The following is a 19,697-nucleotide window of genomic DNA, read 5'->3' on the forward strand; positions in this document are numbered from 1 at the left end:
TATACTTTGTACTTGGTGTGTGGGTCGAAACTGAACTTTTTGAACGTGAAGCACATGGTCCCTGTGGTGCGAAACATTATCTGTGTTTCGTTTCGTCCCAGAGTTTAGTTTAGTTTTGACCTGAAGTAATTTTGACTGCGATTTCATTTCGACCCTGAGTTTAGCTCCCCGGGTTTAATTCTTTTTCGTTTTGTTTCTAGATTTCACTCCCGGGAACAAAACTATTGAAATTTTACTGATGTTGACTTCTGTTTAGTTTCGATTGTGATCCCTGATTCTACCTATCTCTCTTTTTATATTTTCTCCGTGTAAAAAATATAAAACAATTTACCGTTTGATATCAAATGTCTTCCACCTACACCATTCAAGAATGCTTTGAAGAAATATTTAATGGAAAACAACTACTATAGCCTGAAGGATTTCATGTTGGGCTCTGAGTAATCTTTGCCCATCAGCCACAAAAATTGTAACTTTTCCTTTAAACTGTAAAAATTGTAAATATTATATCACTTCATTTAATTGTAACTATGTATTACTTTATTTTGACGACTTCCAATGTCACCGGAACATATGTGATCTCTAGGAACAATAAAAATTATTATGTATTATTATTATTATTACTACCTCTCTGGTATCTCACTCACATGGATGTTACAGCAGTAAGGTAAAGACAATAACTACTGTCAGCTAATATGAAGCACTCTGGGGGTCATAAGGTAAGATGAGTTCCTGAGTGCAGGATGGGGAAACTATAGGATCGAAAAGTCTTAACGTACTAGGGCTAGATCATAGCATTCCATAAAGGCACAAAGCCAGAAATTTTCATTAGGGCACTTGGGTGGGATGCAGGTTGCCTGCAATATTTTGTTGTTAATAAATGCAATGTTAAATCGAATGCATCTGAAAACCATACTTTTTATTACATCAGTTATAAGATTTCTCCGAATATAGTCCCCTCCCAATTTGAGGCTTCAGTTTTGGGAAAAAGTTTTAAAAATGCGTCTGAATATAGTCCCCCCCTTTAATTTTACCACATGCATTTTTGAAAAAAAAAAGGATGGACTATATTCAGATAAATACGGTATATTTTGAATGCATGATTTTAAAATTTAAATTCATGGTTTATTATGTATTAGCAGGCATTAAGAAATATAACTACATATATCAAAAAACAGAGTATCAGAGTAATCTCCTCAACAATTTTATCCCGGATAGTCGCCGTAAGAGCAAAAATTTTACAGGAGCCGAAGCCTCTAAAGACCCCCTTCCCTCCCCGGCTATGTGCCTGATACCTTGTGAACTATTTTCTCTATAAGAATAAACTTTTCAAACCGAACTCCTAACTAGTTCCCTAACAGAGACTTTCCAAAAAACATTTCCATTTAGACCAAACCATGCAATGCCCTGAGAGACATTTGCTGTGACATTATTTTTCTCGTCCCTTTAGCAGGAACAGATAAGAGACAGACAGGTGCATCAGGAGAAAAAAAATCCAGATTATTACAGCATTGTGTTTTACTACAACATAAAATTTTTGGTTCATTATTTACATACAAAAGTATGGGAATATATTCGATGACTTAATATAAAATAAACTGCTGATGGCAATGTTGAAGTCTGGAGCCTCAGGAACAATGAGTTAAATGACAATTCAGGCTAAGAAGATGCTTTTGTCAAGCAGATGAATTTCTCTTTTTTAAACTTAAATTACTTTATTTGATGGCATATAGACACGCCCTCATTTCAGTATGGCATGCACAAGAAAAGAAGTCCCCACGAATGCAAGGCTACCCTACAACTTAAGCTGGTTCCTTTTAGATCTTACAGGATTGTATAAATCAAAGAAAGATATCAAACAAGCTTCTACTTATTAAAACAATCAAGCTCGTTCAATATCTCAGTCCCAACTCTTTTGATATTGCAGAAGCAAGCAAAATGATAGTAATATACAATATCATAAATAAATGATAAATAATGTCACATAATAGCAATGTGCTTAATAATAACAACTAAAACATTCTTCAATTGAATAAAAAATATATAATGGTAAATATTGGAGTCAGTATTGAACAATAACCCATGGACGTCGAACCTTCACACTTAAGGTGCAGGTGATATTTTTAAGCTATTATTTTGGAAAAAGGTACATCTTTTATGCGGTCAAATATGGTACTAACTTAACTAACCATATGGTTACAAATTAATATTTAACATCAGTCTTGGATACAATTTCTAATAATAATAATAATGTCTGTAATGATCACAGGTTCCACCAATTTCAATCATTTTAATATAATTGGACAACACATTAAAAAAGCACCCATGCCCATACCCACGACCATCGGTTTTGAAGGAGAGGATTTAACCTCACCACCTCCAAGGCCAGTATTGATGAAATAGATATAATGTAATTTTCTTCATGCTAATGCCCTATTTGAATTATTTATCTATTTTCAAGATGTATACAAGCATCTTAATATGTTAAAAAAATAAACCTTGTAAATCTTTAGTATTAATCTTGATATGGAGAATTAAAATGCAAAAAATTGAAAACAAGCATTTGGGCTGGAAACAAATACCATACTTGACGGCATATAAGAGGCACCTGTTTTCCAAAACAATTGATCAAAACAATTAAATAAATGATAAACAATGTCACATAATAGCAACGTGCTTAATAATAACAACTACAACATTCTTCAATTGAATAAAAAATATATAGTGGTAAATATATTTGAGTGCGGACTGTTGACATCGTGAGCTTAAACTTACGCGCAATATTGCTTTGACCCTCTTTATTTTCAAAGCAAGTGATCACTTTCAATTTCTCTTCTTGGTTTATGCTTTTCCTTGATAAGTTCTTTACTTTTCCATCCGCATTCCTATTTTTTGCCATTTTTCACTTGAGTTTTACTCCGTATGGCTCTATCAAAATCACCTTCTATTGCTGAACAACTGCCGTGCTGTATTTCTGAGACGAAGAGGGCCTACGGCTGCGGGGAAGGAATGAAGCCAATGTGTTTGAGACTCTCTCTCGGACCCTTTTACACATTGATGCTATTCATACGCAACTGGGCCTCTGCTCCCCAATGGCCTTGAAGGTTGTATGAGAGGACCCTTTACGTGGTAGTCAATTCGCCCGATAACCTATAACGGCAAAATTGACGTCTCAAACCATATTGCTTAAAAAACCTCATTTCCACCTGCTCCAAACTTAATTAATAACCTAAATTAACTGATATTATTCAGTTAAGGAGATGAGAAAAATTACTTCAGTAGGTCGGCTGTCCGGACACATGACGAGTAATGTTTTTGGTCATTGCATAGAAATGGAATTCGACCATTATATAAACAAAGAATAAAATATGAGGCAAGCAATACTATTAATATGTGTAAAATGAGAGTAGTTTCATGTGTACTTAGTGCAAGTTCACATTTTATCAAGATAATATTAAAAGTTATTTCATTAGGCTAAGCAGCGTTGGAATGTTTCCCCGAGAAACGAATTTGCACTATATCGAAATTGCACTAAGCGAGGCATGGGTGTATGTATTTCTTATTCGACTGAAGAATTTTGTAGTTGTTGTTATTAAGCTCATTCCTATTATTTGATGTTACTTATCGTTTATTTATTATATTGTATATTACTATCATTTTGCTTGCTTCTGCGATATAGAAGGAGTTGGGAGCGAGATATTGAACGAGCTTAATCGTTTCAATAAAATCAAGCTAGTTTGACATCTCACTTCTATTTATACGATTACATAAGACCCAAAAGGAATTAACTTTAAGCTGCTGGGGAGCCGTGTCTTCGTGCGGACTTTATTTCTTGTGTGTGCCATACTGTAATGATGGTACGTCTTATATGCTGTCAAATGTGGTAAGTGATCTAGGATTATTAACAGGTAAGTTTTAATTCAAATATTTATAAGAAGATAACATGATATGTAACCAAGAATAGTTGTTTTCAATTCATGTTTACTTAAAACATTACTTTATTTCACTTCATAAAAATGAAAACTTACTCGTACCTGGAATTCAGAACACTTGCCATTTCAGAGAGGAAACCATTGAGAGGGAAGTAATGACATAAAACTATCAATAACCCATGAATCAATGAAAGTAACAACAACTCTATAAACAAATATTTTTTCAACATCATAACAAAAACAATCAGAACAGTAAAGATCATGGAATATAAAATGGGAGGAAATCCATTCCAATTCATGAAATATCACATTGTGACTCTGATTTATTTAAAACATATTTGTTAAAGTTTTCAAAAAACTTTCAACATTTCATCTATAACCATAATTACTGAGGATGCATGCTTACCAAAAGGTAAAAATCATTCCATGATAGAGATTGGGTAAGGATTTGAATATTCAATCGAATCCATGGATTAGAGTTTCAAATTAAACCAGACTTTAAATTAATTCCGATTATGTATAAGCATAATTGGGGCTTAAATTTGAAGACTCAATGAAACCTAAGGATTTCAGATCTGACCCATCACTAATTCTGACACTTGAAATCTGAAAGATCCAATCCAATTTCAGTTCTAGTACAAAAAGTTACAAATATAAAAAGGCAAATAATCAAAATTATCATACACAAAATAGCAATCATACATTCCTACTGAAAATTTTCTTTCCGTACCATTTTCGTAAACAAATGCAAAATCTTCAGTAAATAATAAGTGTTGTATGAAAGTAACGTCATCATACGGTGAGCAAACACTTAGTAGAGTCACAGTGAAGTCAGCCCCAAGTTCTAACTCAAATGATTCCTTTACATACCACAATATGACTTAGGTATGCATGAATGGAATCCATGGTCCATTTCCTCTTGATTAAAGGAATATTCAAGGCACTGACAGCCCCATCTTTCATTCTTCCCAGTCAGCATCATCATCAGTGGCACTGGCGCTCATTTGAGGTCTAGGAGGTGGAGGTATCATCGCAGAAACTTTCTCCAAAGCACTACCTCCAGCAGACTGTCCTATACCACTGCCTCCAGAAGGCTTCTCCTGCTTATTGATCCCAGAAATACCCTAAGATAATGAACAAGAAACATTTTAAGTGGGAGGGATGTGAAGAGGTACAGTATATGTAACTATTTTAAGATCCTACGGGCTCACAGCCTCAAAAATCAAGAATCAGTGACAAGATTTCGTAACAAATTTTGTTGAGAACATGAAGAAACAATGATAGTTGTGTGATAATGAACAACCATTCGTGCTGATGATGCGAAACAAATAAAAAGGGGAGTATTGTAACGAAACTAATGGCATTCAGTTGTACGCATCGTCCCTCTTGATGTCTTGCCGGAAGTACTTATTAATTGCGTAGGTAATTGGTGAATAAATTGGATTTGTGAAGTAATAGAACATGTTGACACTCAAGGTTTTCTTTGTGAGTACCTTTCCTGGACAAGTGTGTCTGCAATTTGTGCTAAAAAAAATTGTGAATTACACAATAGAACATGTCGTCGCTCCCAATTTTCTTCATGAGGACTTATCCTGGGCTGTTGTGTTTAATACAGTAAAACCTCACCTTAACCAACTCCCGCAAAACGAAGAACTCCGTTCAACGAACAAATGCTATTGGTCCGGCCAATTGTCTGTGTAAACACTGTAGTGAAAAACCCCGATGAACGAACTCCTCTTTTACGAAAACTCCCGATCAACGAAATGAAATTTTGGCGCGATCGAGTGAAATTCACCTCTCAATAACAAATTTTTCCGATTAAATTTTTATTTTCATATGAATAATTTAATATTCCTAGCATTGTAGGGCCAATCAGAGACTTCCACTGAATGAGTCAATCAGAATCGTCGTTATTAATCGTAACCATAGCCTTCCGTGGTGTGTTTCCGCTGACCCTAACTTGCGGCTCGCAAATTGCAAAAAATGTTAATGCTGACTTTCGTAAATAACTCAATGTCCCAATATTTGCACGCTCAAAGATATGAAATCTAGAGCTATGTACTTCGATCACATTCTTTTGACGGTTGTTTAAGATACTTTACAGAATTACAACGAATAAATTCCGAGAAGCATTTTTTTCACTCGCCACCATCTTGGATAACTTCTTTTAATTACAGAAGATACTATGTGTGCGCTAGAAGATGAAAGCCAAAATTTACCTCTCTTAATTATCTTGAATATGACTCAGTAGTAATTCTTGTTTCATTCACATTGTTTATTTCAATATCATCTAAAAACTAGGAGAAACTTTTGCATTTGCCGCAATCTTGGATAAAAACATTCGCACTTAAGCGACGAAAGCCAACATTTTCCCATTGATCTAGACGTTATTTGAATTGAGTGCTTTATTCTAAAGGTAGGTCTCTGTCATACGATTGTAGCGATGTCCTAACGTGATGTGAAGCGGTGTTGATTTTCTCCATAGGGAAAGGTTTGCGACGGCCGTCAATTATTGCATGAAGAAGACGACAGTTGCCATTAAGTATGACATTCGGTCATAATACTGTGCACAATTCTTGCATAACAGTCGGAAATTGTTAACGCTGCATCCCAGGGGCCTAACTGAAAACGCTCCACTACCAATGTCAATGGACAAATGTCTTCAGCTATCTTTCTGGAGCTGATCCACATTTCAGGGCCCATCTTGCAGGAGCAAGCAAGACGTTGGGAATGGATAGCTGAATAAAAACAGTTCTAAGGACATATTTAATGCTCACGAAGCATTTTTTTTTATATAATTTGCTTCCTGACCGTACTCTAAAGGAATAGGCGGGCCGCGGGGGAAAAATGAGCAAAGAACGTTTTATAGTACTCCTATGCACCAATAGTGATGGCTTGGAGAAATTACCTCCGTTTTTAGTGGGGAAGTACGTGAAACCCCGCTGTTTTAAGAATGATAGAGTCAGTGAAGTATCCAGGAATTTCGTTCGGGGGGGTCCAAAATATGGGGGGGAATTTTTGAAAAACAGTGTACTAACTTTCGGCAGTTGTCTATCCGGTTCGCAGTCAACTGCGATCACGCGATGGAGAGTGATGGCGAAATCCGTGAATCCTGGCAGGGTCTCTCAAAAGACATGATGAGTTCACTTGGGTAGACTAAAATTTAGTCATCTGCGAAGCCAGTGAACTGAGGGTTGCAGAATATAATTTCTTGAAAACTAATTTTTCAAAATCGTGACGTATTTTACTTCGAGAACTTCTGCATAAGGCCTTACAAGATGTTTTCTTACCGGCAGTTGTCTATCCGGAATACGATGGAAATGATGCTAGTACAATGAATTATTTACGAAGCTCGCAACCGCAAATGTTGCATTGGAGTATTCTGGATTCGACCACTATGAAGAAATGCTGCCACCCACTGCCCTTTAATGGGTCGACGAAAGTTGCTAATCGTGTCGTTATGGTAGAGCGATCTAAATTTCATGATGAAGCTATAATTGGTGCCGTTACCTTAACTTTATATTAATAATGGTCAAATCTATCGAATTCTTATTTTTTCAGTGTAAAACTCGGGAATACATGTACTCTATTTCAAATATAGTGAATAAACGGATGGCCTTGCGCTCACCGCTACGCTGCATACATTTTTGAAAACTGATTAAAAAGCACGCGAAGTGATTGAATAATACGAACTGAGGCTTCCTCAATGTGGTCTATTGCCCACGATTTGCATTGCAGTTGAAGAAATCAGCACTGTTTTGAAGTATGCGAAAGTAGACTGAAGATAATGCATGCAGACTTGCTTCAATTTCCGTGCCCCTAGGATGATGCAACGTGTGTATCACCTCCGGGGAACGAACTCCCGATCAACGAAACGGCAAAATTTCCGTCCCTTGAGTTTCGTTTAAGAGAGGTTTTACACTATCTATGTGTTCATTCCATATGTTGCATAAAAATTAACGTTAAAATTTGGAGACTCGGACACATTGCAACATTTGTCTTCCTTCAAAATTTTATTACTTCAAACACCTCTGAGGAATGAACTCCTAATCAACAAACTGGCAAAATATTAAAGTATGAATTTCGATGAATATCCCAATGATTTCATCAAGTAGAAGTTTTACTGATGATAAAAAAATGAATCCAAAACTGATTTACTTGAGAGCTTAAATCCAAAATTACCTTTCTCCTCAGGGATAGTTTCGCATGCAAATCAGCCATTAAGTCTCCTCCACCAACTTCCACCTTAACCTCCTGGAATTTAAAGAGAACACAAAGTAATTCAAGAGTATTCATCATTTTTCAGGTGTCAAAATCCAAGTTCTACAGTAGACTCTCGTTAATACGAACAGCGTTGTTACGAAGTTCTCGTTGTTACGAATCAAATAGTTGGTCCCGTCGAAAAGGCCTATCCAAGCTGTAGTAAAAGAAACGTTATTACGAAATTTTCGTTTTTACGAAATTACGAACCTAAGTCCCGGTCCCGGCGGTTACAATATGAATTCTATTGCGAAGTTCAACGCACAAGTCAAGGCATTTAGGTGGATATTCACCACACTTAAGTTTCAATAATCGCGCCACGTTTCATTCTTCTCGTGTACTGTGCTTAAGAGTGTCAATCGTTCTAAATTCAGTTTACACGCTACATCATAAAACAAGCTTCATTCCTGTGAAGTCATAGTGACCCACTCATAATCGTTAGTAAATTGGATGTACAGTCAATCCTCTTCCTATGCATATTCCATTAACGAATTTTCAGAGATACGATCATTCAAATTTCGAATTTGGCCGATACTACGCGGTGTGGCGCTGGGAAACTCACTGTGATCACAATCTGGATAAGGTATCATTGAATCCGGTGTGAATTTAGGAACTGTTCAGCGTTTCGCCCATTCTTCGTCACCGCGGGGAGCTATTTTTTCGGCTCCGGATGCATCGCAGGCCACGCTAGATCAGTTCGTCACAATCGTGAGTTAGCGCATACGTGTAATGCAGTGTTGCATTCCGCAGGATAACAGTACTCCTCGATAACTTACATACAGTCCGGCTGGCGAGGGTTTTTCGATTTTTAAAGCAAATCGCTGTCCCCCAAGCGCACCTCACACCCTCATAGTCATACAACGTTGTCAAATGCATAAATGAGCACCGAAGTAAGCCTGATCAACCAAAATAAGCCCATTCTTCGAATCACAAGAACAAGTGATTATTCCTTTAGGTCCTTCACGCTTGTCGTCCCTTGTGGTTCTTTTCTTCAAGGAACACTTTGTAAGCGTTTCCCTTTCTTACCTGGCAGCCTTGCACCCTACCCAGACGTAGACCATTCTGTCTGTTATTTGACAACTCGTGGTCGGACTGTAATTTTATCAACCTAGGAACAAGGTCTTGGGACGCATCTAGTTTGAATATCGGAGTTCATGTATTCGGGATGATATGAACCCTCGATTACATCATGGCGTAGTCTTCTGTTGAAAAACTGGAACGAATTTTCCTGTTTATTTATATTTCCGCGTACTTTAATCACGTTCATAGTACACTACTTTTTTCGACGATTCCTAAAAGAAACGTTCTTACGAACTTCGTTATTACGAACCTCCGGTTTTTCGGTCCCGTGAACTTCGTAATAACGAGAATCTACTGTAACAATAAAATCATTCGTTCCCACAAAATAAAATTTAATTATAGTCTTAAATTCAATAGGGACGCTTTTAGCGGTGTTTACATCTGAAAAGATGCATGAGAAGTTTCAATTTTCTCAATTGATTTTGAAGAGTAAATTAAACACCTTGAAACTGTGACATTTTTTAGTGAACCCCCTCTCCCAATAATTTCTGGTACCCCCCCAGGAATTCCTCCGAACTTATCTGCAGAACTTAGTGCGAAAAGTCCTTAGTGGGAGAAGTTCTGCAGATAAGTTCGGAGGAATTTCTAGGGGGGTTCACTAATAAATGTCACAAAACCCATACCCAAGCATTTTCCTGAACGGCACTAGCCCAAGTGGCCCTTGGGCAGTAGCAATTTCACCCTTATAAGTTTCAACTACCTACACACATTTTCTTGTGCACAAACACCTGTGGGTTTAGCATGCCCTAATGCCTGATCCAATAGTACCCAATATTGGATTAAATTTTAGATTAACAGTGCTAAGCAATGAAAATAAATATTGACACAAAGGTCACTATTTCCTTATTAAGAAACTAGATTAACTACACTAGATAAAGAAAAATACTGCAAAATATAAACACATGAGAAGAAGGCAAATAGAAGGACAGCAGAATCAATTGCTCAAGGATGCTTAATTTATCTTTTCCGTTCAGCCAGAGTTCAGACCGATCGGAGCTTGGTTTGGTAAACATCGTGATTGATGACTGAACCAGATGACAAGACCAAAAAAAGGTTAATGCAGCAATTCTAAGAAATCAATAAGGTTATTAATATTTTATTGGTGATTTTATCCAACATTGAACAAACCTGTTTCTTTTTCTTAGCTTCAATTTTGCGATTTTGCACAGAACGTAGTTTGGCCTGCCCAGATCCTCCAGCTTTACGAATGGCTTCCATAAGATTGGCTCTTGCATCACCGGATCCTGTTGGTATCGCGGGCTGCAATGGATCAAGAAGCATATGATATATTTTTACTAATAATGGATTTAGAGTACAATTTAACACTACTACAGCCTTAAAAATGAAGAAGTTAAGCAATTTTACATGTGAAGTACTTGAGAAACAAGCAAACCATAAATATATCATGGACCTATACAATATACAGCATATAAAGGCAAGTTCAACTGAGACCACGATTTTCAGGCCATTTTTTCATTGGGACCAACGATTAGCTTCATAAATTCCACTTACGAACAGTTATTTTACCCTGAAAGCCTCATACATATAACTATATTCCAGAGATATTTTCTGTATTTAGCTCCAAAAATATTTAACCTACTACATACCTGATGAATATAAAAAGGAAAAAAAGTATGTTATTTTCAAAACACTGTAAAAAATGGTGGTTTGAATATGATGATATTGAAATTTTATTTAAAAATGTAAATTGTAAATTGTTTTACAACATGAATGTGTGAAGTAAATTAGTAAAATAATTCTGTACAATAATTCTGCTGTATACTTACTCCTGTAAAAATCTGCACCATTAACATCATTGCAATACTTCATTCTTTTTATTATATTTCATTAATATTTGCACAGTACAGGCAGTCCTCGACTTTCATGCACTCAAATTTCGAACAATTCACACTTTTTTAGATTCCAAATTGATACCTTTTACTTGATTTTCGTATGCTAAATTTGGACTTTCGAACGTTTGTCTGTATTTTTTTTTTTAAGTCCTATGAATCCCAAGATTCAACTGCTTCATATGGAAGCATATGCAGACAATACAAATGTATACAATCGAGGGCAGTGTTGACTTTAATTATGGTGATTTTTTTTAGAGAGAGACTGCTTGATATAGGCTCCTTTATCAAGAGAAGAAGAAAGCTGTAGTTTAGCCTTCATCGGTGAGAGTTTTAAAAAAAATTAACAAGACGCCATCACACAGCTGTCAATATCATTAATTTAAAAAAGTGCTTCTTTCCAATAGTGCTTTTCCATTTGAGTGCTGTTCAACTCATGTACAACATTTACCCCTTCAGCAACGATATTGCATGAAATATCATCCGAATTCCGTATGTCTTTTGTCTTTTTTGAATAACATGAGGAATATCTGCGATCCCGAGATACGCGGTGACAAGATGTCACCTGCTGAGGAATTTTGGTGTAAAAATTTAAAGGTATCAAGAGTGAGGGGTCAACAGTTGCATTTTACTATTGTTCTTGCCATGTTTTTTAAATTTTAAATGGACATTATAAAAGGAATGTCATCTTAAACACCGAGAGGAAGTTTCACTTGGTATCTGCAACAGAATAGGGTGGTTTCCTTCATCAAAGAAAACGAAAGGCATTGATTGCGATTCGTTACCCACCATTAGTGTATTCATTTTACAAATACAAATTATTTTGTTTTAGAAATACCGGGTTAGACGAATGGCAACGGTCCATTTTTATCCTCATTTGAAAAGGACCAGATTGGCACCCATGCGATGCCACTCCACGTGACGTCACAGGGACCTAGTTTCTATAGGAGAAGATAGGAGTTATACATCGTCTGAGGTTACCAATGCATGCATGAGGCGCAGAGCTCAGGGACACATGTCTTAACAATCACTTATTAAAACTGGCTAAGGTCGGAAAGTTTTCCTCGTTTGATAAGTTATTAATAATCCTTATTTAAGCCAAGCGCTACCAGCCAGCAGGGTACTCAGCTACCCGCTAGCAGCCTGCGTCGTATCAGCGCTAAGCCTCGCCTCAAGGTCACCTCGCAGGGCGGCAATGGGAACCAGAAATACATCACGCGGAGAGACTTCCCGGCATTCATACTTAAGCGTCGCGTTTTCGCGCTCTTGAAAATTTTCACTTTTCATTTAATCGTGAAAAATAGATATCGTCATTTAAAAAACTAAAAGCGTGAAATATGTACTCCAGGAGTAATAATCTTTCGATTTAGGCAATAAAAAAACAATAGGAAACCACCCTATTCTTGTTTTTTTAACCTTTTATTTACATTTTCTGCATAATTTCGAAAGACATTATATAATGTGAGGAAATTTATTAATTTATTATTAAACATTAATTTTTTATAAAATTTGTGCAAAAAATAAGATTTTAGCATGCATATTTCGCTTTTTTGGAAGTTAAACCCTAATTAGTACGGAACTCAATGGTTCGACTTTCACACTTTCGATTATCGTTCACATTTTCAATCTTATAAGTAACCTAGAGCTTCCTTATTAATGCGTTGTTCTAATAATTGTACATATTTGGGAGCATTAAAATTATTATTATTATTAGTATCAAAACTGGGAACTTCGTAATAAGGTTGCTCGTATCAACGAGAGTCTACTGTATGTAGATGTAGATACATGCAAATACTACCTTAACAGCAGCTGCTTCTGGAGGATCTGATTCTGCTGCAATCGAGGATTGCTGGCTCGGTGGAGCTGGCGGAGCAGGTGGGGGTGGGGGTGGGGGTGGAGGGGGAGGGGGAGGTGGTGGGGGTGGTGGCGGGGGTGGAGGAGGCAGGAGAGGCGACCCAATGACGGCCGCCTCCACAGCATCCTGAACGTCCATGCCCACAGACAACTGGACAGACGCACCAGACTGAGGACTCTTGTCAAAAGGCAAGGAATCTGGTAACTCTGGTACAAGATTTGGCAGCTCTGGAATCGCTGGGGTTGTCGTTACAGATGGAGCGATGACAGGTTCGGAGTCCATGCAGTACCGCAAGTCATCAGCAATTCCTGTCAAACATTAAAAAAAGTTATGCAGGTTGTACAGATGTTCAAAACGTTCAAGCCAAATTTCACTGGTCATCAAATTTCTAATATGTACAGTAGGAGCCCTAATTTACAAAGCCGAAGGGACCCAAATTTCTTTAATTTAGTATGTGCAAAAGGGAGTTCTTCTTTTTGTATTACAGGTTGCATGGATTTGTCACCAGGCACGTTAGTGATTATTCTCAAAAATGCCACCTCACTCACCTTCTGTACCCAGTTTTTCAGTAATAAAAGACAAAATTCCTATTTAGGCAGTTAAAATGTTCCTCTTGCAGTGACAAATGCACATAAAGCGTCAATATTGTCAAAAAGTGAAGATGAAAAGAAGTGACAAATGTTAAACTCTATCTTGGGACCTAAGCATGGCAATCGCACAACCTAACCAATGGACTAGTGCAAGGGATATCATTAGGGCATTCTGAAGCAAATACATTTCACCCATAAATGATTTTAAATTCAATTTTGTTTTAACTATTGGTTATATAACCCCATATGGCAGGTGATTCGAGAACAGGGCCTGATGGACTATTACACTACAAAGTTAGATCGAATTCTAAGATCTGCTTTTTGGGAACTCCCATAGTTAGGCATGACCTTGGAGCGGCATTCAACCTCCAACCATTGCAGCCTCAGCAGTCACTTCCCTTCCCATGCATTGGCTATAGCTAGCATTTGTTTATTTGCATAGTAAAAATTCAAACCAGCAAAAGCTGACCTTAGGTGGTTTGCCTATGAAAATGCTCGTCGGCTATAGCTGACATTCAGTGCGAAAGGGTTAAACACTGGCTCACATCTTATTCACTGGCATGACCTATCACAGGCCTAAGATGAACAGACATGATTACTGGCTGAAGACCTAGAACAGGATTGAGAGATTATCATGAATACAAAGGTTCTCATTTACCTGGTAAATCAGGAAGGTCAAGAGGCACATCTATGGATGGGACATCTCCCAATCCAGGAGAGTAAAAATAGTTTTCACCCTTGTGCCGCTCCATTTGTTCCCTTTGTGAAATTGACAATGGGGCTGCCTCCAGCTGCTGATCTTGCTCCTCTTCTTGCAGGGCCTGCCTTGTCTTTGTTATAACACCAAGAGGATCCAGCATTACATATCGTTTGTACCTAAAATTAAGTTTGAAAAAATGTCAACTGTTGCCAAACATTGAACATCATTGCTATCACCATCTACAAGAGTAAATAACATACCACGTATAACCAAAAACAAGCATACTGCCAAAGAACTGCTGAAATAATTAAGATAGTAAACCAAGTCAGAGTCCAAGGATAGATTTTTGTGAATATATTCAACCTCTAATGACAAGATTATAAGATCCATAGATCCATTTTCTCAATATCCCACTTCCAAGGATGTAGCAAATATGTTTTCCCTGCAGACTAAGCATTCCATTTAAAACTCCTAATCGAGCTTTTCTTTTTCTTGCTATTGGGATCATAAAATATTTCTTCAATGACCAAATGGTAAATCTTTGAATGTTAAATAAGCGAAATAGCTGTTTATGAATTATTTTCTATAGCCTAACAACCATTATGTACTTCAAATCATGCATGTAAAATTACAGAGATCAGCAATAAATCCTCAGAAGTCCATTTCCTACCAATTCATTGAAAATTAACATTGGTTTTTAATATCATACATCAACTCATAAACAGTATTCTGCATCAAAATGCACAGGGTATGAAGATATAAATAGTCTTTGACATGCAAAAAAACATACATGACTTTATGCAGTAAAAAGGGTAATATAAAATTTCCCAAAGTACATGCTAATTCCTTCAATTGACCTCACTCACTCAGGGATTCAACCTGGAGTTTGTTTCAGATAGGTTAGGATAAAGCCCACCCCCAGCCAAAGTCATGGGTAAACATTTGTTAGTGAACATCACAAATTCATGGTTATGGAGCAAGCCTATTTTTCCTGGACCACCTCAGACTTCGAGAATTTTATTTGGGGGAGTCCAAAGGTTTCACCAGGTAGCAATTTGAACCTGGAACCTTTTGGTTCGCTAGCAGCCAAGAGCTCTATACACCACGATACCACACTCTCCTTCAATAGGGTGGTTTCCTATTATTTTTTTGTTGCCTAAATCGAAAGATTATTACTCCTGGAGTACATATTTCACGCATTTAGATTTTTAAATGACGACATCTATTTTTCACGATTAAATGAAAAGTGAAAATTTTCAAGCACGCGAAAATGCGACGGGTAAGTATGAATGCTGGGAAAACCTCGTGTGACGTCGTTCTGGTTCCCGCTGCCGCAAGTGAGGTGACCTTGGGGCGAGGCTTTAAGCGCTGATACGACGCAGGCTGCTAGCAGATAGCAGAGTACCCTGCTAGCTGGTAGCGCTTGGCTTAAATAAGGGTTATTAATACCCTATCAAACGAAGAAAACTTTCCGACCTTAGCCAGTTTTAATAGGTGATAATTAAGACATGTTTCCCTTAGCTTTGTGCCTCATGCATGCATTGGTAATCTCAGACGATGTAAAACTCCTATCTACTCGTATAGAAACTAGGTCCCTGTGAGTCACGTGGAGCTGCATCGCATGGGTGGCAATCTGGCCTTTTTCAAATACGGATAAAATTGGCCATTGCCATTCGTCTAAACCAGTATGTATTTCTAAAACAAAATAATTTGTATATTATGAATACACTAATGGTGGGTAACGAATCGTAATCAATGCCTTTCGTTTTCTTTGATGAAGGAAACTACCCTATTAACCATCAAACAAAATACATGGAAAGAGTCAATACTTTCATGCACTACTTTTTATATTTTAAAATTTTAAACTCCTTACGGATTTTCAGAAGTGTTAAAAAGCAACAATGAGCTGATGGAGTTTATGTTTGCCGGCAAGCTTCCCAGTCCTTCCTCAGGTGCAATCTCTGCCTTCCCCAGCAAATGTCTCCGGCTGTTTTTGACATGGTAAAATTCAATTTTTTCCTGAAAATAATTTTTTGATTATTCAGAGAATATAATTTTAGAAGTAACTACCCAAAAGAAGATAATTTTGACTTTTTACCTGTATGTCTTCTATGTGGGTTTTTCTTCCTGTCATTTTCACCAGGTGTCTTTCCAGAGGGATAGGAGTACATGGGGAAAATATAGACACAAAATCTCTGTACACATCTCCAGCTGGATATTTGGAGGATGAGAAAATCTGAAATAAGAAATTGCCATTCCTCATGAATCAACAGAAAAGACTTACAGCCGGTAAATGAGCCAATACCACCTAAAAAGCTGATAAAATAAGGTTGCATGCTTATGTCAGACCTACATGCTCTAGTATTGAAGAAGATTATGAGCAGCAGAAAAAACTTTTGATTAATTTTAGACGATTTCTTCAATGGAAAACCAATTCTATATGAAGAAAATGTTACCTACAATCTTTAACCGTATTTTTCACAAGGTTAACCATACACAATCACCTCTGCTTTAATAGGCAGGTTTAACAATCTAGCGATTTGATCGATGGATTTTTCTTCTTCTTAGGAAAATCCACTAAAATTGCTGGCACATAATTGGCTTTGCATGGTTTCGCTGATGGTAGGACCCGCCCGCCTTTGTGACGGTGCAGGATTTCTCGTCCCTTCCCTATCCCCTCCCAGGAGGCGTCGTCGGGCTCCTATCGCGGCGGTGCCTCCTTCCTTTCTTTCCTTCCAGTCCTCCCCTTCTGAGGCGCAGAGGTGATAAGCTAACGCTTCCAGACCCTGCCCCCAGAAGTGTAACCTGCGAGCCCGCCCTATTTCCCGCCGGTTTCTTATCCACTGTATTTTTCACATATCTACCGAAATTCATAGAATGCGATGGTGGTTGGCGTAACATGGTGAAACTCCTTCATGATGCACAAAGGTTAAGAAAACACTTAGCTGTTTCACAAAATAAAATATATTGCGACCGGTTTCGATACAGCGTATCATCAGCACAAAGGTTAAGAAAACACTTAGCTGTTTCACAAAATAAAATATATTGCGACCGGTTTCGATACAGCGTATCATCATCTGGCGTAAATCTTGAAATTCATAGAATTTTTCTTCCTTATAGGAAAAGCAAATGCTCAATTATTACTGCGGCCTTGCATGCAGTTGAATACAACACAAGGGAACCCTAGATTTCTTTGCACCCGGGCATGCTTATGCTGTGATCAGTCAAGGTCAAACAGGAGAGGAAGGGAGTAGTAGAAATAAAGGCAGTGGGCAAAGTGGAAGCAGAGATAAAGGGAGTAGCAACCACATGAGCCACAGCTGCCAGCATAGGCAATTTGCTGGAGTACATGGAGCAGTGGGAACATGAGTAAAATGACTTAATCAGAGAGGCCACAACTTCTTCTGCATAATCTCCCAGCAATTTTCCATGATAATACCCAGCAAAATTGATCACGACAGGTTTTTAAAATGTTCATCGCAATAGATACCGTATTTATTTAATATAGTCCCCCCCCTTTTTATCAAAAATGCCCATAGTAAAAGTAAAGGGGGGACTATATTCAAACACATTTTTTTAAATTTTTTCCCAAAACTGAAGGCTCAAAATTAGGGGGGGGGGGCTATATTCAGAGAAATATGGTACTAAACATTAAAATGAAAAAAATTATTATAATAATTAACACTTTTCATCATACTAGAATTTTATTTTTATGAAAACATATTCTGATAATAATGAAAATTATAATAAACGAGAGGGTATGGGCAGAAAAATAAATTTAAAAGCCATTTGATTCCCTAATTCTCTAAGATTAAGGTGAGACTACTGGGATTCACTAAATAACTCATTCCAGGTGAATTAATTCTATTCCATAAAAATTGCCTTTCATGCATTTCAAATATGGCTGTGAAAGGAATAATAAAAGATTGGATTGCATAATAAGGGACCTATAATGTGGACTCAACCTTGGTCTAAAGAGTTTCCATGATATACTGCAGTAAAAACTTATCTAAGAAAACGAAACTGCTTATCATCAATCTGTTCACTTTCTTTTTTTAGTTCAATATGATGCCAATGCACAAGTTTCATTCTTGTTAGCAAGAAGCTGAAAGTGTAAGATACGCCATTGTTACAATATTTGGGCCTAGCATGGTTTACTTGAACCATTATTAGATCCTAAAGGTCTAACCATGGAGCATTTTCAATTAAAACACATATTGCATACTTGTATCAAAAAACTGGAAAAGAAGCATGACAAGGAGAAAACATAAAACTTCAAAACCCCTTAAATCACTAGATAAAGCGATAGCAACTCGTTACCCACCCTGGTTGCCTTCTTCACCCCCGCAAGCTTCTCAACTTTGGCTTTAGCAATAGAAGTTCTTTTCTGCAAGCTCTGAAGTTTCTCTTTTTTCTGGGATATTTGCAACGTGATCTTATTAAACACATCATCGACAATTCTGTGAAGATGATCCAATGCATCAGCAATTTGAATTATTGTCTCCTCCTGTCCCAGGTCTTGCTGGATGAAGGGTACCTCATAGAACTGAAGGGCCATTGCTGCACGAATGAAATACATTGATGTTACAAAAAAACACGATTTGAGCATGCTAATGTATTAACTGGCAATATTTACGAATTAATGTTCTCCGAGATACAAAATAAAAATTATTTCCGCGTGAATTTAAACGATAAACAAGAGTTAAAACTGTCAACACATCTCTCATAATTTCTCCGATACGGAACAAAAATACTTTGCCATAATTGAATGAAATATTGCTATAAACATATAAACTTTCCTCAAAACCTAACAACAAAGGTTAGGCTATCACAGCAATGACATAACCTCTCACAGAAATCACTTTTACCTTGAAATGTCAGGACCACACACAATGCTGTCTAAAATACTTCCCCGCAGACAAAAGTTTTCGGTCACGCAATCCCTTTGCAAAAGACCATTACGTGATTATGTGATCAAAGTTTTGAACGATTATACAGCGAACATCACATGACACCAAAGCAGTAGCAGCAGAAACACACACAAACAGATTCAGGTTGAGGCACGGAGCGAGAATGAAAACATTTCGCACCCGTTGATTCAAGTGTTTCGTATACACGCGCTACTTTCAAATTCTTCATGAATAATGCCAAGAACTGCGCCCCGTCTCAGCCCTACAAACTGAAGTTTTTAAATCAGTATATAGTAGTTAATAATCCTATGTGAGTATTTGGTCATTTATTTATTTCACGCAATATTAATACCAAATTCGTAACTTCATATCAGTGAGTATACTTTTAATTTCACAAAGTTACGCCTCAACCAATCAACCTCACTTCCGTTTGTGACATTCCCCTTTACTAAAATGTTGGGATATAAAAAAATAACTTTTAAAGAAGACAGACGTCTAAATGGTTGTATCTTGAGGCATGGTA

The 19,697-nt window shown here is 37.2% G+C and overlaps 1 protein-coding gene across 2 annotated transcripts; it reads right to left on the reverse strand.

The window, feature by feature from the left end:
- Positions 1 to 2,901: 2,901 nt before the first annotated feature.
- On the reverse strand, positions 2,902 to 19,368 carry LOC124165256 (WASH complex subunit 1). Of its 2 annotated transcripts, XR_006866180.1 has the most exons (10): positions 19,133 to 19,368; positions 18,589 to 18,824; positions 16,363 to 16,500; positions 16,138 to 16,283; positions 14,223 to 14,440; positions 12,918 to 13,282; positions 10,398 to 10,529; positions 8,112 to 8,183; positions 4,800 to 5,053; positions 2,902 to 3,147 (listed from the first exon to the last, which is right to left on the reverse strand). XR_006866180.1 is itself a non-coding variant. In XM_046542577.1 (9 exons), exons 2-9 carry the CDS (start codon positions 18,820 to 18,822, stop codon positions 4,889 to 4,891), a joined length of 1,470 nt encoding a protein of 489 aa, XP_046398533.1. In that variant the 5' UTR covers positions 18,823 to 18,824; positions 19,133 to 19,368; the 3' UTR covers positions 2,902 to 4,888. The 2 variants fall into 2 exon arrangements, 1 of the variants encoding a protein (XP_046398533.1); XM_046542577.1 differs by having other exon boundaries at positions 2,902 to 5,053.
- Between the last annotated feature and the right edge of the window lie 329 nt (positions 19,369 to 19,697).

Source organism: Ischnura elegans, chromosome 9, assembly GCF_921293095.1.
Source record: "Ischnura elegans chromosome 9, ioIscEleg1.1, whole genome shotgun sequence".
In the NCBI taxonomy this organism is placed as follows: domain Eukaryota; kingdom Metazoa; phylum Arthropoda; class Insecta; order Odonata; family Coenagrionidae; genus Ischnura; species Ischnura elegans.

Coding starts and splice junctions, on each gene's coding strand:
- LOC124165256 (XM_046542577.1), bottom strand. CDS start 18,822: ATGGCCCTTCAGTTCTATGAGGTACCCTTCATCCAGCAAGACCTGGGA. Junction 16,284..16,362: donor CCCACATAGAAGACATACAG/GTAAAAAGTCAA, acceptor AATTATTTTCAG/GAAAAAATTGAATTTTACCA. Junction 10,530..12,917: donor CAGAAGCAGCTGCTGTTAAG/GTAGTATTTGCA, acceptor GATCCATTGCAG/CCCGCGATACCAACAGGATC.